General features: G+C 37.9%; 1 protein-coding gene across 1 annotated transcript; it reads right to left on the bottom strand.

The window, feature by feature from the left end:
• Positions 1–2,212: 2,212 nt before the first annotated feature.
• LOC126703308 (protein SIEVE ELEMENT OCCLUSION B-like) lies at positions 2,213–6,046 on the bottom strand. Its single transcript, XM_050402275.1, has 7 exons — positions 5,377–6,046; positions 4,958–5,065; positions 4,343–4,791; positions 4,012–4,121; positions 3,687–3,829; positions 3,034–3,516; positions 2,213–2,872 (listed from the first exon to the last, which is right to left on the bottom strand). The coding sequence occupies exons 1-7, from the start codon at positions 5,995–5,997 to the stop codon at positions 2,213–2,215; spliced, it is 2,574 nt and encodes an 857-aa protein (XP_050258232.1). The 5' UTR covers positions 5,998–6,046.
• Between the last annotated feature and the right edge of the window lie 16,636 nt (positions 6,047–22,682).

Here is a 22,682-nt window from a genome sequence, read left to right on the forward strand (position 1 = left end):
TCAAATTTGCCACTATAATCATATACGGTCCAATTGATATCTGTGGATCTACAGAACTGTAAATATGGGCACCATGTGGAAAATGCTATGAGTACATACTGTGGCAAAGGCATAGCTAAAGAAGCTAGGATGACACGAAAAAATTGTTTGGGAGGTCTAGGGAAATAGAGTACCTGTCCTGTAAAAGGATTCAGAAGCCAAATTTGGGAATCTGCAGTACAGTACTTGTCCTCCAAGACAAAGTACCCATAAGTGATCCCAGAACATGATTTTCCAGTATTCTGCAACAAATAACCTCCATGTACTACAGACACAACCAAACATAAGATACTCTATAGCACTTAGCGGCTTCATAATCAGATCAAGCAAAGCGCCAGGGAGCGCCGACCATGCCTAGAGGCCCCTGGAGATTTATGTCACTGATGCCTACCATGCCTACCTACACACGAAAAGAAAATATAGATCAGATCCGATCTATGATACTAAACAAACATCTAACAATACCTACATTCATAATATGCCAACTAGTTTGAGTGTTTAGGTATGTAAATGGCTTAATGTATATAAGCCATTGCTCATATACAAAATACTAGAATAACAATATGCATTACAATGTGCAAATCTATGCCACAATAAAGAGTGGATCCTTGGCCATTGCCACATCAACACTATGGTTCACTCACCTGTCAATGAAGAACATAAATATTTATATATACAATATAGGAAAGTTGAGGGCGCAGCCATTAGGCATAATCATCTTTGCTTCTTTAATGGCTACACTTGGTATGTTGCAGTGCCCTCACCTGCCTTAGATTTCCATTGATGCTTAATATATAGGAACTTGATCATAATATATATAAATGATAAAAAAAAAATGTTTACAAATACTCCTAATTAGTGAAATATTGTATACAAACTAAAAGGAAAAAAAAAAAACATGGAACTATATATTTTTTAAATTCTTCTAATTATTGTTTCTGGATATATAGTTGGACCAGAATAACAGCATTTAGCACTTCTGTCTGTCAAAACTTACTTCAACCACCATCATCAAATACATAATCAAGAAACTGCAAAATGACACGCATATTTCAGATACTCAAAACATGCTTTGAAGTAGAAGTCATAATATAACTTAAAGCAAAAACTTAATCCAAGGCTGTTGTGTTCATTATTTAATTTTCATTTAGTTTTCCTATGGTTTCTCAGTCCCCAAGCAAAAGGAAAGCCCATAAAAAATCTGACATTAAAAAGTTAAAAAAAGAAGGAAAGAAAAATTTAAGTACCTGGTTCGAACTTCTTTGTAAAACCAAACGATCACCTTATTTAACTTTTTGGAGTGACGATGATCATGTTGTTTTAAACGAGAGCAACGCCATAAACATACATAAATTTCAAAACTTATTTCCTGTGATGATAAAGTAATATAATAAGTTGTGATTAGTGCAATATCAATTTTATATTATCATTGTCAATTATTTTGGGTTACTAAACTTATCGGCAACGAGATACATACTATTTGTTAAATAGTAAATTATAGATAATGCTGAATTTTCCTCATCTATATATATATATATATATAATCGAAACTTTTAAAACTATCATAATTTTTCACGTCAACACAATATTTAAATAAAATTATCATTTTATTTTTTAATGTTAACCTCATCCCCACCCGATTTACTATAGGGGTAAAACCGGTCAATTAAAGGCAGGTGAGACGGGCACCAATGGTGGCAGTTTAAATTGCATGTCATCCCTTAACAAAATGTGTAGGCTACTAATGTAATTCGTTTCAACCTCCATGGGAAAATATCAATAAAGATTCGAAAGTAAAGGATCAACATCGTATTGGCACATTCTCAATTTGTAACGCATACTAAACATTCAAAAGCTTTTTATAATAGTTGTATATATAGTTTACTGCAAAAGAATCTTTAATATAATCAAAGAAGATTATTACAATACACATATTTTTTATCTATTCCTTCAAATCGGATACATAAGCCTCCAGAAAGTCGCAATTGGGTGGACATCTCACACTCAATTCTTTTACATATATATATATATATATATATGTAAGATGAAGAAGAAAAAAATTAATAAATAAATAAAACACGTATCCTATATATATATATATATATATTGTTCTCTTAGTTGGCATCAGCAGCATAAGCATATAGCTGCTATATTAAGGAAAATGCTAGTCGGTTTAATTATTAGTGGCTAGTGCAAGTAAGCTAGGAACAATGCCTTCGTCATGGCAGCAGAGGAAAGTGGTGTATTTCTCCATGTAGTGGTGACACTCAGGACACTTCATGTTTTCTGGGATTTTTCCAGCATAGTTTGAGAACTCAAAGCGGCAACAAGGGTGAGAATCACCACGAAGCGCAGCAACATAGTTTTGAAAAGCAATGTCAAAGCCCTGCAGTGCCACCTTTTCTTTCCATTGTTCATACTCAAACAAGGCAGGCCAGAGAATGTTTCCATGCTCATTAACCAACACACTAGACCCTCTGCTTAGCACTGCCCACGAACCCTCTCTGTCAAAACTAAGCACCCTCTTGATTTGTTGCATCACAAGGTCGTGTTCCTCATCCTTGCCTAGCTGAATCTTTGAGAACAGCATGCTCTCAAGCCTGGTCCAAAAGAACCATATTGTGGCTGTGTCTTGCCAGCAGGTACTGAGTTTTTCCTGTACGATGTTCGCTATCACTCGCTTCACTTGCTCCCTTTTTGTGGCTTTTCCTACATACACCATCTCTAAGGGTATGCGTGTAGCCGCTGCAACTGCTTTTGCTTTCTTTGTAAATTTCCGAATCCACTCCATGTCATCGCCTCCATACAAGAAAATGTATTTTCCTTCTTTAATCTGTTCAATGAAAAAGAGGGAAATGTGAATTACTATGATAAATCCTTATTATCCAAAAAATTTCAACTGTTAGGAAATAATTAATTTAATTATATAATCATTATTCTAACATTTTTTTTCTTAAAGAGTGTGTTTGTGCGAACACACACATATATAGTTACCCAATTCAATATGGTTGCGTCAATGCCATCCACCAACAGCTCAAGCCTCCAAGCCTCTTCTCTCCAAAGAGCTTCTTCTCTCAAGGTAGTGAAAGGGAAAGCATGGCTTCCCCAAATCCACATCATGTGAATTGCATTGGGGGACAACACTCTCCCTTGATGGTCTAGGACTACAAGGATAGGCTTGTTCTTGAAGTGCCACTCCTCCCTGATGAACTTGATAGATGCCTTTGATATTATGGAAGGGTGGTACACTGAGTACCATGTCATTGGAGCCTGCAACACTTCAAAATGCCTTTGCTTGACATCAGTCAATTGGTCAACAATGGGGATCCACACAACCTCAAACAGACTCTGAAGCCTCATTTCGTGAAGCCTGGACTCATTATAACTCTGTTCAAGGACTGACAGCTCATCTTGGGTGATATCTAGACTTGAAATGAGCAATAACACATTCTTCCTCCTAAGAACATCAAGGTTAACCTGGTTTTCCCAAAATGAAACAGCCATATATAGATAATCATATAACTAATTATACTATCACAACTTAAAAATTAAGACCAAGTATATATATGCAATGTGCTGATAGTAGAAATTGTAATGTCGTTAATTATGCAATAGTAATGTTAATGATATGTGTTAGAAGAGCTGACCCTTTTCTTGGTGGTACCATCAACAAGTGCTAGCACATCATCCCTAGGGCAAATCAGGGCCTTGAGAACTCTCATGTTGTCAATGTGGATCATTTTGAAGAATTCGACAAGCATTTGATAAGATTCAACATCCCTCCTCTCCTCTGCATTGAATAGGAGAATTTCAGTATATATAGGTGGTATCTTATGTAACAGAAATATGTCAAGTCCATGTATGTACAAAAGAGTGTTGTACTAATTGTATGCAATTGTATAAGATACTTTTATGCATTCATTTCTATATATGGCATTGCATGGTCTATAACGCAGCATAAAACTGGCTTACCAATGTATCGAACGCATTCTTCCATCTTCTTCTTGAGATGTTCAAGTATGGTTTTGAGCTTGTGGGTAAGGGTGGATAGCTCCCATGCTTTTGAGGTGGATAACGCAAACCTGCAATCAATATCCATTTTGCAGTGTTATTGTTAAATGCCTTATAAACATTTTAGTATTTACACTACTTATAAAACAATTACAATATATTAGTGTGCAAATCAATTACAATATACAAAAAATTTTAAGAAATGCAATAAACCTTTTATAGGATATACAGTATCTAAATTTAAGGATTCGCATGAGAATTGTAAATTAGGATGGAGAGGAAAAAGCCATACTCGTAACCCATGTTAGTGAAGCTAGAAATCTGAGATGCGCAGGCCACAATACTCCTGATAGTCCAATACACAGCAGTTGGAATATGGATCATGGCTGAGGCTAATGCTGGTACGTCCGTTGTGATATAAATGGATGGTAGATCTTTAAATTCAATGACACACCAGGTCACTTCTAATATGGTCCTGATTAGATCATTAAGTGCATCGAACCGGGGTTTCAGTGGGACAGCGTGCTCAATGATGCCAGGCACTTGTTTCAGGATTGCCATTGCCTTGGCAAGTTGGTTTGTCGAGTAAATCTGTGCAAGAAGCCAGAATTCTCCATAGTTCAATCCAAATGCCGCTAGGGCCAGCACCAACTTAGCGTCCCATCCATAGTGTGATACCATGTTACATATTGCCACTGTGGTTTGGTGTGCATCTGTGCCACCCAAAGCCTTGTATGCAAGCTGAAAATCCATTTATATACCGTTTCAAACAGTTTAGGTAGACGTACAATTGTTTTATAGACCTACTGTTTTCAAAAACTTTAGGAAAAAAAAAAAAAAAAATTCTATTATTATGTTGATGTAAATATAGATAGGTCAAGATTTTGTAATCGTGATTTGTTATAACCTCGCAGGCAATTCGGTCAATGGTATATGACAGAGCTTCCAGCATGGCAAGAAAACTCGTATGGTGGGTCTTGTCATCAAAGCCTGAATCAAGGTATGTTTGGGAGCCCTGTACAAAAACACAAGCAATAATTAGAAAATGAAAACAAAGAATATACAACTGGATGCTTTCAATTCAAATAAATTACATATATAGATTTCCAACCAAAAAATTACTTGTATACATATATATCTGCTGCATCATGCTTGATGGTGTGAACCCGCATATGTATAAACTTATAAATGAATGTGATAAAGATTATAAAAATATGATTGGTATAACTTAAATAATGTAATAAATGAATATTTGTACCATTTTTTTATTGGCAATACATTAGTTTGTAAGGCTTATTTAATGTAGTAAAATCTGTAGTATTATACCATTGTTAAGAGGGTCTCTGGAGTGAGAGTGGCACGTCTAAGAATGTCCTCAACAAGGCGAAGAAGGGGTTTGACATCAACGTCTCGGCCATCTGGAGTATGGGATCCCAGAATATGACTGACCAGCGCATTGTCATCAGACATTGTAAGCATGCTTCGGTCACCTCTGATCAGTTGGTGCGTAGCATTAGGTGCCAGCTTGCTGAGTAGGGTGGATGGCTGCAAAGAACCCAGTGGGGTGGGTCGTTGCCAAGCCCCAAGATTGGTTTGTGGGTCGGGTTGCTGATAAGGAACAAGGCTGGTTTGTTGGTTGGATGGCTGAAATGGAACTTGTTTGGTTTGTGGGTTTGGTTGCTGCACTGCACCAGAATTGGTTTGTGGGTTTTGTTGCTGCACTGCACCATAATTGGTTTGTGGGTTGGGTTGCTGGTTTGTACCAGCTGGGTTGCTGGTTTGCTGCACAGAACCCAAGTTGGAAGTTGGCTGCAAAGGACCCAATTGTTGGCCAGGTTGCAACAATGGAGTAGCTTGTAATAGCACATTGCTAGCTTGGTTTGGTTGCTGGGCAGGAGTTGTGGCATTTGGTTTCTGCACGGGACCAGTTACTGCCTTGGTATCCATGTTTCAGAAAAACAACAAAGCAAAAGAAGGTTGGATACTCTTGGACAAGGATAATGGGAGAGAAGATTTGCTTGTGTGTTTGACCTCAGTTTTGGCTGGCCTTTATATAACCATGAGAAAAGGAATAAAGCCCAGCTTGCTGCATCAACTTCCTTGCTTCCATTGCGGTTAAAACTAAACGTTATGTGGAAGCTTTAGCTTTTGTGGCCCCAAGTTGTCTCACCATCTTTTGTCATGATCCTGAATTAGCAACATGATCAATGAAGTTGGAACCAAATCTGGATCTAGAGCATTTCGGGATATGGACCATTTTACCATGGGTCTAACACTATTTTACATTTGATTATTACTCATTGATTACATATATATATGTGTGTGCAAGCGCATGCGACTTCATTTTGGAAATTGAAACATGCAAATATATATTAGAGCGCGTGCATGTAGTTACAAAACAAAAACTTGTTTTTGGAAATTGAAACATGCAAATCTATATTAAAAGTGGCAAAATCCAAAACGACCTGCAAATAATATGATATGACATGAAATTAGCAGATTATGAATTGAAGTTTGACGGATTCGTGTCCCATTTGGGTTAACATGATTGATCCATTTAATAAATGTGTTATGTTTGTATTCAATTCATAGAATCTGTTTGATTTGTTTAACTAATTACTACCTTAAACTCAAACGTTGATAATTTATCTCCAAATTTACGAGGTTAATCATAAATACTATAAAAGTAATGTAAACTCCAATTTTTTTTTTAAAAGTCGAGTAAAAGTATGAGCTCTTCTTATGTTATTTTCTTCTCCTCTACTTTGTTTAAAAACAAAAATTTATTTTATGGTTTTTCAAGTATTTTAAAAAAAATAATTTTCATACATGAACTACCAAATTAAACTCTCTTTAGCCATTTTTTACAAGATAAAAAAGCTTGCAATAATTGAAATTATTCTTTTGAATGTAACCCATCTTTCTTTTATATTTCTCCATTGTTTAGTTATATATTTTGTTTTTTGTTTTTTAATGGTTTCTAAGCAGTTTTATTTTTTTGTAGTATCTGAAACTGTCTGACAAATTTTTTGTAAGTCATTGCACATTCAAGCAATGGCTTCTTCATCAAATTGTAATACAAATTGAAGTCATACAAAAGCAAATCATGCAATGGTGTAGTTTTATAATCAATTTAAGATTTTATAAAATTATTTTAGTCAACCTTACAAATAGGTAGGTTCCCGTGCATTCAAGTAATGACCTCTTCATCAAATTGTAATACAAATTGAAGTCATATAAGAGAAAATCATGCAATGGTGTAGTTTTTTAATCAATTTAAGATTTTATAAAATTATTTTGGTCAACCTTACAAATAGGTAGGTTCCCGTGCATTGCACGGGTTAGCGACTAGTACTCTTAATCTCTATCTTTATTTTTTTAATCTTTATATATATATATATATATATATTTGTTGTTGTTGTTTATAGCTTCATATTTGACTTCTTCCTCTCTTTTTTCGTCAAAATGTATATTGTGAGTTTTAGCTTAAATTAATTATTAAATTAACTAAGGCTCGTGATATATATGTGTGTGAGAGAGAGAGAGAGAGAGAGAGAGAGAGATATTAAGTGTAAGTTGAACTATAAGGCTTGTGATATATATATATATATGTGTGTGTGTGTGTGTGTGTTTGTATTACTGTGGGGACTAGGGCCCAAAACAGTGTACTGGGCCTTGGGCCTTATCCGAGGACATAGATAAGTCCGAGGAGGAATGAATAGTTATTAAGGGGTTCCTAGTTAAAGTCTCATAAGCGAGGGAATACCTCCTTGGACTTGTCTAATGTAGTCCAAATGTGTACTCTAGCAATTAAAGTGACTCTCCAAAAGGCTTTAACGATAAGAATGTGCCCCATGAACATACGAGAAGGAAGGAAACTCAAAATATCTAAGGAAAAGCTACTATCGCCGCATTAAATGCATTGCAGCTACTTTTCTAGCCACATTTATGTGGAAAAGACCTCTGAACAGTGCTGCCTTGACTACCACAACTCACAAAAGGCTGAAAGGGGTGTCTGATGGGACGGACACTCAAGTAAGGACTTAGATGATCAACAAGTGTAGGATCAAGATGATCCAAAAGAAACTATATAATGTGAGAGACCCTCCATGAGAAGGGGATCGGTAAGGAGAGAGAAAAAATAGTATAGCAATCTAAATCATTCTGATATTCTAGAGTGATCATTATATACAGATTTAACCTCCTCAGACTGAAAGTTTATTGATATCAACATCCTTTATTTGTGTTTGATCGTCATGCAATTCAATACTAGCCGTTGTTTAATTCATTAGGACCTAGTTCTTTGACCCATTCTCTATAAATTCATTGTATTGGGCTCATTGGATCAAGACTCCAAACATTTTGGGCTTAAGCCTCGAACTGTGACCCTACAATTGGCGCCGTCTGTGGGAAGTACTTGTGCCTTAGTGAGTACAACGGTTAAACATGGTGGGATCAGGTCCACATCAAGCAGGTCCACACTGAACAGAGCCTGCAGGTTCTCAATGGCAAGACAACTTTCTTAACCTTGAACGGGAAAAAGATCGGGACAAACATCGAAAGGGTAGTGTACGTACTACCCATACAAGCAGAAGCCATTCTAGGGTGAGATGTCACGTATCCCAAAAGTAGGACGATAACAAAGCTCTACAGCAGGAGATTGACGACTTAAAAAAGAAACTACGTCATGTGCAACGAAAGCGTTCCCCTTCCAGTTCAGATACTAGTGATAAAGGGGACAACAATTATAAGCAAAGGTCAAGAACTCCACCAAGTGAGACTTTTCTTATGAGGAAGAGCACCACCATAGACGCGGACACAAAAGTCCATCCCGTAAAGGCCTAGTGAATGACACTATGAGCAAAGCCTTAGATCGAATCTCTAAGTCACCCTTCACACGCAAGATAGAAGGGGCTAAGCTTTCTCGGCGATTCCATCAACCTACTTTCACTATGTTCAATGGTCGATGAGATGGTTTGATGGCCTCAGGCCAAATTCCGTAGGTTTCTTTAAGCAGTTGACCCAGGCCTTTGGCTCTCGTTTCATCACGAGTAGCAGGGTTCCTCGGCCCTTGGATTCTCTATTGTCTTTGTCCATGCTAGAAGGGGAGACCCTGAAAGCCTACTCGAACAAGTACTAGGAGATGTATAATGAGATAGAGGGTAACTATGATGACATCACCACCAGCACTTTCAAGAGTGGCCTCCCAATTGAGCATAGTTTGAGAAAATCCCTAACAGAAAAGCTTGTCACTAGCCTACGCCAACTCATGGACTGAATCGACAAGTATAAAAGGGTTGAAGAAGACTAGCAGTTGGAAAAAGGTAAAGTGAAGATTGTCCCTCAAGAGAGGATGGACTTCAGTCAGACCGATTTAACAACAACAACAGACCGAGGAGAGACTTTTCAAGGCAATCCGGACCTGTTGATGCGTAGGCAGTTGATTTACAATCAAAATAGATGATAATCAAGTAGATAGTTTAGTAATTTTTTTTTTCATTCTAATAATATCTGTAATTTTTTTTTAATTCTAATAAATATTATAGATGATATATATATATACATACATACACTAGTGTAAGGTTGAATTTATTCAACCATCTAATTGGCTTTATTCCGTGCCAAATTTGCTTGTAATTCAGCATTTAGTAACCCTGTATTTAGGTGGGATTGTTGTAAGGGTAGTGAGTGAGATAGTGTGAAGATTGCTCAAGAGTGTGCAAGAAAACAGAGTGTCGCGGCTGGGACTCGCGGGTGGACTCGCGGCTTCAACCCGCCAGAAGATGCACACGTGCCAAGCATGCTGGAAGATGAACAGTCATGCTAGCTGGAGCACTACAGGACAAAACAGGACAACTGGCCATACGGTTAACTCGCGATTGGAACTCGCGACTTAGTCAAGCCGCGAGCCACCCCTGTTTTGGAAAAACCTGACGTTTCGCATTCCTCTTCACTCCAGTATAAATACCCTTTTAACCCACGATTGAAAGAGAGCTTCTAGAGAGAATTTTGAGAGAGAAACCCTAAAGAAAAACCAGATTGTTTCACCCACAATCTCTACCTTAGAGTCTCATCAAATTCCCTCACTCTCTTCCTCTCCATTGTCAAATCCTTGAGAGGTATTATACCAAACCTGGTTCTCACCATTATCATCTCTGTGAGACAGACGTTTGGAGTTCTGGGAAGCAGTTAGGAAGGAGCCAATCTTTATTGGTTGATGCTACGGTGTAGTAGCGGAATCCGGAAAGCTAGAAAAGAAAAAGGTTCGGCGCAACCTCGTTGGAGCAAGAAGCTTGGAGGGCTTAGGTGCATTGGGTAGATTAGGCTTGGAGGGTCTATTGCTGTCCTTGTATCCCAACTGTATTTTCTAGTGGATTGATTACCGCTTGGAGGGCAGCGGAGAGGTTTTTCGCCGAGGTCTTCGGTTTCCTCTTCGATAACACATCCGGGTGTTATCTCTGTGTTTGCATCTTCCTTCCTCTCTATCTCTGCCTTTACATTATCTGCTGTGGTTTATTTTGTTGTGGCTTAGATAGTTGTTTAATTAATTCCATATTATAGCATATGTTAAGTTTCCGCACACTAGTTGTTTGACATATTGCTTGGGTTGGTTAAGTTGGTTTTAGGGGGTCTAAATGTTCAAAAGTGTTTTTGTACACGTTTTTGAACTTTCAATTGGTATCAGAGCGGGTACACAGCTGTTTGGTTTCATTACCATTGTGTGATCCTTGACTCCCTTTTTGAGATGGCTAGGTCTCAATCCCTTAATGCACCTCCATATTTTGATGGAAGTAATTATGCATTTTGGAAGGTTCGTATGAGAGCTTTTTTATGCTCTATTGATGAATCCGTGTGGGATGCTGTTGAGATTGGTTGGACCAAACCTGAGGCAGCCAAATCCACATGGGATAAGGCAGCACTTGCTGCATCTAATGCTAACAGTAAAGCACTAAATGCTATTTTCTGTGGTGTGTCTCCAGATGAATTTCACAGGATTTCTCACATTACCATTGCCAAAGATGCATGGGAGATTCTGGAAACAACTTATGAAGGCACGAAGAAAGTAAAAGATACCAAGTTACAAATGCTGACCACTCGGTTTGAGGAGCTCAAGATGAGTGAGGATGAGTCTTTCGACTCTTTCTATGGGAAGTTAAATGAAGTGGTTGTCAGTAAGTTTAACTTGGGGGAGAAGATGGAGGACTCAAAGATTGTAAGGAAGATCCTTCGATCATTGCCGGAAAGCTTCCGTGCTAAGGTGACAGCCATTGAAGAGAGCAAGGATCTTGACGACATCAGAGTACAGGAGTTGGTTGGTTCTCTGCAGACCTATGAGATGTCGCTGCCAAATCAACGGAAGAGCAAATCCCTTGCTCTAAAGACCACTAATGAGAAGGTGGAAGATCAAGGCTCATCGGGAGAAGATATGGTGGACAAAGATGTAGCCTATCCTGTTAAAAATTTCAAGAAGTTTTTGAAATTCAAAAACAATGGAAAATTTGATGATAAGAGAAAATTCCAAAATTCTGGAAGGGAGAAGAGGGATTTCAAAAGGAAAGATGGAAAAGAATCCCAATCTACACAAGGTGTCACTTGTTTTGAATGCAACGGGCATGGACACTTCAAGAAGGAATGTCCTAATTATTTGAAATCGAAAGGCAAGGTGTATGCCACGACCTTGAGTGATTCAGACTCGTCCGACTCAGAATCTGAAGAGAGCTGTGATGGAGAAGGGAACTACTCAGCTTTCATGACTATTGCTCATGTTGAGTCTTCGGATGAATTGAATTTGCTTGTTCAAGACCTTGGAGAACATAGTGAGGATGACTCACTAGGAATTGTTGAAGAATCGGAAGCTGAAGAAGAAGAAAGCACAGCAACTCTTCAAGAAAATTACAACTCACTCTTGGAGAAGTCGGGTGAATACACAAGGGTAGCCAAGGCTGCTGTGAGAAAGATGAAGAAGGCTGAAGAGGACTACAAAAGTCTCCTAATCCGGTATAGGGAGGCCAAATGCGAGATTGAAACTTTGAATGTTGAGCTGTCCGAAGCTTACACTAAAGTAAGATTTCTTGAGAATGAGGTGATGCAAGCAAATGCTAAAATAGAGAGGGTCACCACCAAGAAGTTAGATGATGTTATATCATCTCAAAAGAGCTTCTCAGACAAATCCAGACTGGGATATACCGGAGGAAGTAGTTCAACTGGAAATGTCACCAAAGAAGTGAAGTTTGTCAAAGCCAAAGATCCAGTTGTAGTTGACCCTACTGGTGTGAAGCTCGAGGTGGAGGAGAAGAAGAATGTGGTGGACCAACGGATGCTGAATCATCGTAATCAGTATGTGGGCAGGTCTGAGTCTCGTGCCAAGTCACGTCCACGACCACAAAGAGGTCCTAAAGGAATGTATGTGTGCCATTATTGCGGACTTCAAGGGCACACTCGACCAAATTGCCAAAAGCTGAGAGCAAAGAACAGTGCAAATCCTCAAAGGTCAGGAGGACCAAGAATTGATAGGAGAACTTGGGCAGGTGATCAACCTAGAGAGAAAAATGGAGATCCCGGAATGATGAACGTGATGAAGATGATTGGTGCATTCACCAACTGCTTGGAAAGCTTCTCACGAAGGTTTGAAAGCCCTAACTCCTGTACCCAATCCTTTAAGGAAATCACCATAAACGCAAGTGACGTGTGGGTGAAAAGGGGTACTCATGCATAAGCATTACAACATGTCCATGCATTAATACTTCCTATGCTTTGTGACTATGTTTGTTTGGTATGCTTGTTGTTTTTGATTTTGGTTGGTTACTTGGTTATTTTTCTTGTGAATATTTCTTAATTGTGTTTTATCAATCTTTTTGTTTCTTGAGTCAAAAATCCAAAAATTACATAAAGAATTTGAAAATCAAAAGGCTTGATTTACTTTGTTGAGTTTTGTCTTAAAACTCGTTTTGCCTTGTACATTTGTGCTAATGGCTTTGTGCATTTTCGAGCATTGCTTGTTTTCATGCACTCATATCACTATGGGAAAAATCTTGAAATCTATGTGATTGTTGTAAATAGATCTTCAACCTTGTCATGAATGATTAGTGAATGGTTATGTTGATCTTGAAACATGCATAGACTTGTGTCTATATATCTTCCCACTTTTTATTTTTTTGCTAAAAAGAGCTCACCAAATGTAAATCTCCAAATGAAAAGAGATATTGAGCTGCAAAAGCCTGTCGCACATTCTAGTATTTGACTAGGAAAAAGGGTAAGCGACCTTATTTTAAAAAAGTGAAATTTCATTCAAAAAGGGCCAAAGGCCTGTTCTTCAAAGAGAAATGTTACATATCCCTCTCACAATGAGAGATGATTGCCTCAAAAGATCAAATGTTAAGGCTGAAAGTGGAGTCAAATGAAAAACTCCAAGTTATGATTATCAAGTTATGTGGGAGGTCATATATTCATATTTCTATAATTGAGATTGGTCACATGATCTAGTGCTAATTGTATATGCCTTGGTTGAATTGATTATTGAAGCTTCACATTAGACAAAGGACTATTTCATTGTTGATATCCACACACAACACACAAGTTTATGTTCGATAAATGCCATATTCATTTGTGTGATTGTACTTGATAAAATGTGTTTTCACATGCTCAATCTTTGTTAATTCAAGCACAAAAAGATTTTTGAGTGTTTTAAGTGTTTTTGGAAAGTGTTTTGTTGGAAAAATCTGAAAATTTCAAAAATACAGTTTTGCCCTGTTTTGACGGCTCAGTCGCGGGTATGTCAAGTCGCGAGCCTCAGTCGCATCTTCGCTGGTCATGTTTGGCGACTTGTTCGCGAGTGGAAGGTCCAGTCGCGAGGATCACTCAGAGATTTTCGCGGCTCAGCTCGCGACTCACTCGCGGGTAGACCTTCCAGTCGCGAAAAACACTTAGAAAAATTTTTCAAATTTTTGTTCTTGAGTGCTTTGGCGGCTTGAGCTGGCGACTGTGTGGCGACTTAATCCAGTCGCGAAAATCGCGTGTTTTGCAGAAACAGGAGCAGTTTTTAAACCTCTTTCAGTTTTTCCCTCGAACTTTTGTAACTGTTCATCTTCTCTTAAAACTGTTGTTTCCTCCCAAAACTCTTCGTGAATCCATTTTTCAAAACCCCTTTGGTGCTTCGTTTCTTCTCCAAATCATCAAGAAAAGGTATGGGTTTTGTCTTCTCAATCTCTCATTTTCTTTCTCCTGCATATTTCTGTTACTGTTTGGTGTTCAAATGCTGTTTCCTAGTGCATATCATGGACATGTTAACCTGTCTAAATGACAGTTGTGATGTCTTTCTTTGTCTTGGTGCACTTTTACCAAGTTTGATGCACGTATTAGTTTGTGTTTCTGTGTATTGTTGGAAGTTTTGGTTGGGTCTTCACTATATTCAGTTTGGGTTTATATATTGTAATATTGTTTACACTGAATCTTGTTGACAATCTTTTGTGGGGTATTGTTGCTTGGTTCTTTTCTGTTGGCCTGTTCTCTTGCAGATGTCTCGTCGATCTTCCAGGGGTAAAGACATTGTTGCTGACGAACCAGCAACACCAGTTGCTAAAAGGACTCGTCTATCATCTCAAGCATCTTAAGATCCCAATGAGGATAGATTCAAAGTTCCCCTTAACTCACACGCCTACTCAAATGTGTTTGACAAGTCAACAACTATAGTGGAGCGGATAGTAGAGTTCAACACCTTGGGGACTACTTTCATCCCTCGAATCTTTGAGAAACAAGACTGGGCAAACTTGTTCGGAAACTTTGATGATCCAATGGATGAGCTGGTCAAAGAATGCTTTTCCAATGCATCTGATCTTGGACCTGTCCTCGTTTTCTGGGTCAGAGGAACAGAGTTTAGTGTTACCCCAGACTCCATCGCAAATCTTCTCGGCATCACCAGACCTCAGAATGTGAATTTAACTCCCTATGATGAACGAAATCCAGAGGTTGGAGAAATTCTACAAATCCTAGGACACGATCATGAGGTATCCAGTGCTGGAACTTCCATCAGCACCGCAAAGTTTGCACCTGAGCTGACCACACTGAAGTTGATCATGTTCACCAATCTCTACCCACTGTCCAACACTACATTCATCAATCTTGGGAGAGCTATATTTCTGTGTGATCTCATTACCGGAGCCCCCATTGATATATGTGCTCACATCTACTACAACTTGAGGAAGACCGCATGTCGATCTACAGCTCGAGGAATCATCCCATTTTGCAGTCTCGCCATGAAGCTTATTCTTAGTGCAGGCATTACTCCTCCTGCAGATGGTAAAATGTTGACTCGTCAACGTCCCATTTCTTTGTTCACTCTTCAAGCAAGCAGAAGTCACTCCTCCAAATCACCAAGAAGTGCTCACATCTCTCCGGTTCCTTCTTTTGCCCCTGACTCAGAGACACTTGCACATACCACATCTGCATCTCGTGATGTTCCTGAAGCTTCATCGGCTGGTATTCCGCAAGCACAAACTGCTTCTCATACTGACAGAGTTGGCAGTGTTCTTGAGCATATTCAGAAACGCGTTGATGAGCTTGTGGCACTTCTCTACTCCACAAACAACCATGTCCAAATGCGACTCGAGACTATGGAGAATCAGCTAGATGAGATTCAACGAAAGTTGGACGAGAGTCTTTAGCTATTCGTGACAAAAAGGGGGAGAGCATTCAGTAAGGGGGAGAAAAGTTTAAAGAGAAGTGTGCATAGTGATAGGGGGAGTACACACATACTTTTGTCATACTTTTGCTTTTTGTCTTATCTTCTAAACTTATGGTTTTTATGGTTTTGATACACTGTGTTTTGGTGTATATCTGTTTCTAACTCTTTTCATATACTCTTGGTTTAAACTTTAATATATGTTTGACGATGTTATTCAGGTATTTGTTGGTTTGTACCCATATGCTTATGTAAGCTTTTAGGGTTATTGTTTTATGCATAGTTTGTAGGCTTTATGGTATGTACCATGCTTAAGTACAGCCTTTATGCTATGTTGAAATCAGTACTTTAATCTAAATGTTCTGCATTGTGGTTGTTGTACTGTCACTCTTGTGCCCTTGTAAGATTGTTCCTAGATGCATATGCCTTGTGTGCTATGCATTGGTTGAGTGTTGAGCATACAAGTGTCTTGCCTTGTGCTTGTTAACTTGTATGTCTTTGTGTTCATTCCAAGTGTGAATGAGCACTGTGATCACTACCTTGTGGTGTTCACTTGGTTGATCAAGCCATGGTTTGTTTATTAACTCCATCTTTGCTTGATCTCATATTGCCTGTTTCATATGCATTTATAATTTTCTGCTTACAATGATCATGGTGTATTGTTGTGTTTCAGGAGTTTATGTTCATATGATTCAAGTGCATCACAGCTTCTAGAGTTAGGTGTGAGTGAGTTTTGTTCAACTGTTCCCAACTCACATGTTAAGTCTAGAGTTTGTTTTAGGGTTTTGTCACGGAATAGCCAAAGGGGGAGATTGTAAGGTTGAATTTATTCAAACATCTAATTGGCTTTATTCCGTGCCAAATTTGCTTGTAATTCAGCATTTAGTAACCCTGTATTTAGGTGGGATTGTTGTAAGGGTAGTGAGTGAGATAGTGTGAAGATTGCTCAAGAGTGTGCAAGAAAACAGAGTGTCGCGGCTGGGACTCGCGGGTGGACTCGCGGCTTCAACCCGCCAGAAGATGCACACGTGCCAAGCATGCTGGAAGATGAACAGTCATGCTAGCTGGAGCACTACAGGACAAAACAGGACAACTGGCCATACGGTTAACTCGCGACTGGAACTCGCGACTTAGTCAAGCCGCGAGCCACCCCTGTTTTGGAAAAACCTGACGTTTCGCATTCCTCTTCACTCCAGTATAAATACCCTTTTAACCCACGATTGAAAGAGAGCTTCTAGAGAGAATTTTGAGAGAGAAACCCTAAAGAAAAACCAGATTGTTTCACCCACAATCTCTACCTTAGAGTCTCATCAAATTCCCTCACTCTCTTCCTCTCCATTGTCAAATCCTTGAGAGGTATTATACCAAACCTGGTTCTCACCATTATCATCTCTGTGAGACAGACGTTTGGAGTTCTGGGAAGCAGTTAGGAAGGAGCCAATCTTTATTGGTTGATGCTACGGTGTAGTAGCGGAATCCGGAAAGCTAGAAAAGAAAAAGGTTCGGCGCAACCGCATTGGAGCAAGAAACTTGGAGGGCTTAGGTGCATTGGGTAGATTAGGCTTGGAGGGTCTATTGCTGTCCTTGTATCCCAACTGTATTTTCTAGTGGATTGATTACCGCTTGGAGGGCGGCGGAGAGGTTTTTCGCCGAGGTCTTCGGTTTCCTCTTCGATAACACATCCGGGTGTTATCTCTGTGTTTGCATCTTCCTTCCTCTCTATCTCTGCCTTTACATTATCTGCTGTGGTTTATTTTGTTGTGACTTAGATAGTTGTTTAATTAATTCCATATTATAGCATATGTTAAGTTTCCGCACACTAGTTGTTTGACATATTGCTTGGGTTGGTTAAGTTGGTTTTAGGGGGTCTAAACGTTCAAAAGTGTTTTTGTACACGTTTTTGAACTTTCAACTAGTCTCATCACACACGCTTTATGTGTGCGATGAGGCATACTAATTTTTTTTTTTTTGGATAAATTTGTTTTAAAGACATGGATTAATAGAAGAGTGCTCTATTTTGTAGAAATTTTAAGTGTAGTTTGAGATATATATTTACTATCTTCGATGAGAATATCATAATAAATGAAAGAAAAAAAAGTAATGCAAAAGTAAATGAGGGAAATGAAGAAGAACAAAATAAATAAAAACTCTCAAAACTCTTGTCTAAATGATAAGTTCAATACATAAATGGTAGGGTTGATGAATAAGAAGAAATCCAAACTAGCCTTCATAGAGTGAATCCACATGACAAGACTAATTCGGAAAATACCAGAATTTATTACAATTAGGGGATATGGAACGTTCTCCTTGCAAGATTGGAAAAGTCTGGGGGCATCTATCATCAAAGAAGTACTCCATAGAGTAGTCAGAATCATATTTCCAAATTCTGTATATGCAATTATTAGAAGGCGAGATCCCAATAGCTTCCTAGCTTGTTATTTTGCTAATTCTTGAAAACTTATTTTTGAAGTCCTAGAACAATACTAGATCTCCCAAGTTAGGAATCCTCACCAACTCCATCTTCAAAAAATTTAGCTCATAAACTTCATAATCAATATTTACATATATCATAAGGAGCTGTTTATCAAAACAAAGTAATTGCCTCCTTCCAAGTAGCAAATTTGAATTGCACTTTACTTTCAGCAAGGTCATATGAGGATGCAGAGAATTCAGATTTAGTACCCTAATGTCATACTTATTTGATATATATATCTTACCGTTGAAGATAGCTAATCTATAAATCTTATAAGGCCTTGTTTGGGAGGAGGGATTGAAATGGAATGGAAATGAATGAAAATAATAATTTTAGAATATTCTTCATTTCTTTTTTTTGGAAGTTTTAATGGAGGGAATGGAAAGTCTATTTCCTTGTTTGAGAGTTTAAGTGGGAGGGAATGGAATGGGTAGGAGAGAATACTCATTCCTCTCTATTTCCTTAAAACCTCAAATTTTCATTCCCTCCAAATTGAAAGGAATATGAGGGAATGAAATTAGATTTAATGATTTTTTTACTAAAACTCCCAAAATACCCCTATATATTCAACCCTTTATTTTAAAATAGGGGTCTAATAGTAATTTTATTATAAAATGATTCCATTTCATTTCCTCTATGTTACTCCCAAACAAGATTACTTACATTTCATTCCTTTCCATTCCTCAATTTTAAAACATCCAATCAAGGTTACTTAATTCCATTCCATTCTTTTCCATTCCTTTCCTTTACTTAAATACATTCCATTCCCTTATGATTATTTCATTCCATTCCATTCCATTCCCTTCCCTTATGAACTCCCAAACGAAGCCTAAGGCTTATCATATTTATATAGAGTCTAATTGACATCTTTGGATTTACGGAAGTGTAAGCATTGACTAGAAAAACATATGATTATGAACTCTGGCAAAGGAGTAGCTAAGGAATCAAGGGTGGCATATTGAAAGCAATTAGGAGGGCAAAGAAAATGAAGTTCATGTCTTCTAAAGGGATTCAGAAGCCAAATTTGAGAATCTGGCATCTTCTTTTTCTTGTCTACAATGATCAAGTACCCAAAAGAAATCCCAAAAAGGCTAGGCAGTAATGACTTGAACACTTGAACCACCTTTGATCAACAATGCTATAGAAGTAACAAAATTTCTTCGGTCCCCGTGATAAGAAAAGAACTATAAGTGGAGGTTGGGATGCCATAAACCTTTGCTTGTTTGCCAAAGCGTACAACCTCCAAGTTCTACACACACAGGCAAAAAGGAGATAACCTATAGCACCTAACCACTTGGTTATCTGATGAAGCAAATCCTCAAGGAGCTCCAACCATGGCCAATTATTATTATCCACCATGAAAGCTCGGATTTGTGTTAAAACACAAGAGCTTATTCAGAACCCCAATTAAAAGTTAGGGCTAGATTGCTTTTACTCTAACTTAAACTAAGTGCAGAACAAGAGTAAATAAGCGCAATAAACCGACAACTCTACCCTAAGCCATATTCATCCATTATCAACAATAAAATGAAAGCTTAAAGAGTAGGGAAGAAGGATGCAAACACAAGATAATACTGAAACGTGTTATCGAAGAGGAAGCCTAAGAACTCGATGAAAAACCTCTCCGCGACCCTCCAAGTTGAAATCAATCCACTAGAGAATAAATTTGGAGTACACGAATAGCAAAAGACCCTCCAAGCCTAGTCTACCCTATGTACTTGAACCCTCCAAGCTCTTGCTACCAACTGACTTCTCAGAGCCTTGTCTTATTTAGCTTTTCGAATCCTGCAATTCAGCCCGATTGCATCCGCCAATGAATAACACCTTCCAATACTTCTCAACAGCACCAAAATCTCACTTTACACTCAGTATGAGTGTGTTAAGTATTTGGGCTAGTAACCTCTCAAAGATATAGAGATGGAGAGGTAGGAGTTGAGAAAAACAACAAGGAAATATGTAGATGATTGTGGGTATAACAATTTCTAACTCTCAAGTGTATTTTCTAGGATTTTCTCTCTGAAAAACACTCCCTACAATTTGTGGGCAATGAGGGTATATATAGTGTTGATAAAGACTTGGTAAAGCAAAACACAACTTTTTGCCAAACAAAAACTTTCACGGGTCCATCGCAGGTTGGCCTACCTGCGAGACAGTCACAAAAAATACAACTTGGCATGACTCTTCATCTTCTAGTTATGTCCTCTACACATGACTCTTTTTGTGGGTTACTTCTCGCGAGACAATCATGAGCCAGTCACGAAATCCACTTGATCAATTTTTGAAGCTTGATTCTTCACCGATCTCTCACACTTATCCTTTACAATTAAACCCACATACATACAAGGAAAATGATTGAAGAAAATATAATCCAATTTGGCACGGAATTAAAGCAAACACAATATAGTTGAAAATCACAACTTTACACAACATGTATCTTTTTCTTCTTACTTCTACGCCTACTATTGCCCCCTTGCAATTCCATGCCTACTTTCGTACAAAAAAAAAAAATTAAAGATTAATGCTTATATATAACACTAAACAAACATCTAATATAATTGGATTCATAATAGTAGTGCAATATGTGTATATATATATATATATATTACAATGAAACATAACTGCACATGTAGATATGCTATATATACTTAGGCCATTTCATAGAAAAATATAGGAAATGCAAAATGAAACATATATCGATTCCTAGAATAACATGCTTAGTACGATGTAAAATCAATGTTAAAATTGATTATTGATGTTAGGTTCTAAGAAATTAGAAACTAATGTATTAGAACTTCAATTTGTATTATGTTGGAAAACCATGATCAAAACATAGAGTGTAGGTTTAGGCTTGCTCAAAGTATGTTTATTTGTAAAATTGGAATTAAGTGATTGCAAAATTTATTGGATCAAATTTGCAAGGCTCGATCGATCGAACCACGTGCAGATTTACTTTTCTGCAGAATTCCAGTTCAGCCCAAACTCTACTTAAACGTATTAGGGTTCAAGTAAAACTCTCCTATATATAAGGAAAACCCTAGAACCTTTTTTAGGAGTTGTTTTAGAGAGATTAGAGTGCCTCTTGTGCCTCTTTGTGTATTTAGGGTTTTGTACCCAAAGGCTTTCTAACGGTTGCTCATATTGCTATTTGTGTAAATCTCTTGTGAGATCTAGAGGAGCTTTCCTTTACACAAACTTAGGGTTTTCAAGGAGGAGATTTTATCTACACCTTGATGATCAACTCAGTTGCTACCATTGAAGCTTAAAGAAACACAAGCGGGTGTGCTTGTATCTGGTGGTGAATCCAAGAAAGGAGTCCGTGGATTTGGAACTTGCACGTGGTCATGTCAGTAAGTTCTACTGGTGGGTAGTAATAAGAAGTCGAGCGTGAGGGCTTGTAAGTCTTATTGTATGAACCTCAATTCTTTCAAGACAGTGGATTCAGGTTTACCTTGAGGATATCTAGGTTAAATCCTCCCCAGGTTTTTACCGGTTTGGTTTCCTGGGTGATCATATTTGTGTCTTATTTATCTTTCCGCTGCTTTGCATGATATGATTGTGATAACCTAATTTTGTTAAATTGGACTAAGTAACAACTTGGCTAATTACCTAGGTTAATCCAATTGTGTTTTTAAGGGGTCTAAAAACCAACAAGTGGTATCAGAGCGGGTTGCTCTTTTGTTTTAGATCTTTTGATCTAAGAGCTGATCCTTGACCCCTGTTGTCATGGATAATTTGAAGTGTCTTTCTGATCATGTTTCTGCTCATGCTTCTGTTGATTTTATTGATGCCTGTGAAACTCTTCGTAAGGAATTATTAAAATCTTTGAAAATTGCTAAGAAATTTGTGAAAGAGTTAAAATTGTCTAATCTTGAAAAGAGGAATTGATTGTTAGATTAGATGAATCTAATAAAAAGAATGAATTTTTGAGAAATCAAATTTCCTCTCAAGATGAGAAGATGAAAAGCTTGGAACAAGAGTTAGATGAATCTAAAGCTAAAATTGAAAATTTGACTAGTACCAAGCCTGCTGTTGATAACAGAAGTGTTTCTGTTTCTCTTAAGCCTAAAACTGATAAAGTTTATATCCCTCCTTTCAAGAGGAATGATAAAGAAAAGGCTTATTTTGCTAGGTTAGACAAAGGTAAAAATTCTGATGTAGACGCTGATGTTTCTAAACCTATGTCTAAACCTACTGTTAGAGAGCATAATAAATCTGTTTTTGTGCCTACCTGTCACCTTTGTGGTGTTGTTGGTTATATTAGACCAAATTGTTCTTTGTTGAGGCAAGAACCAAAGACTGTGACTAGAAACCCCACTAGGAATACTGATGTTCCTAAATTTGTTCATGTTTGCCATTTTTGTGGTGTCCGTGGTCACATTAGTCTTAATTGTCATAAATTGAAATTTAAGCATTCCGTGTTTCAATCTAGGATTTGTGATGAAATTTCTCCTGTCATAAGTCCATATAAATTGTTTCATATTC

This window comes from Quercus robur, chromosome 2 (assembly GCF_932294415.1).
Source record: "Quercus robur chromosome 2, dhQueRobu3.1, whole genome shotgun sequence".
NCBI lineage: Eukaryota > Viridiplantae > Streptophyta > Magnoliopsida > Fagales > Fagaceae > Quercus > Quercus robur.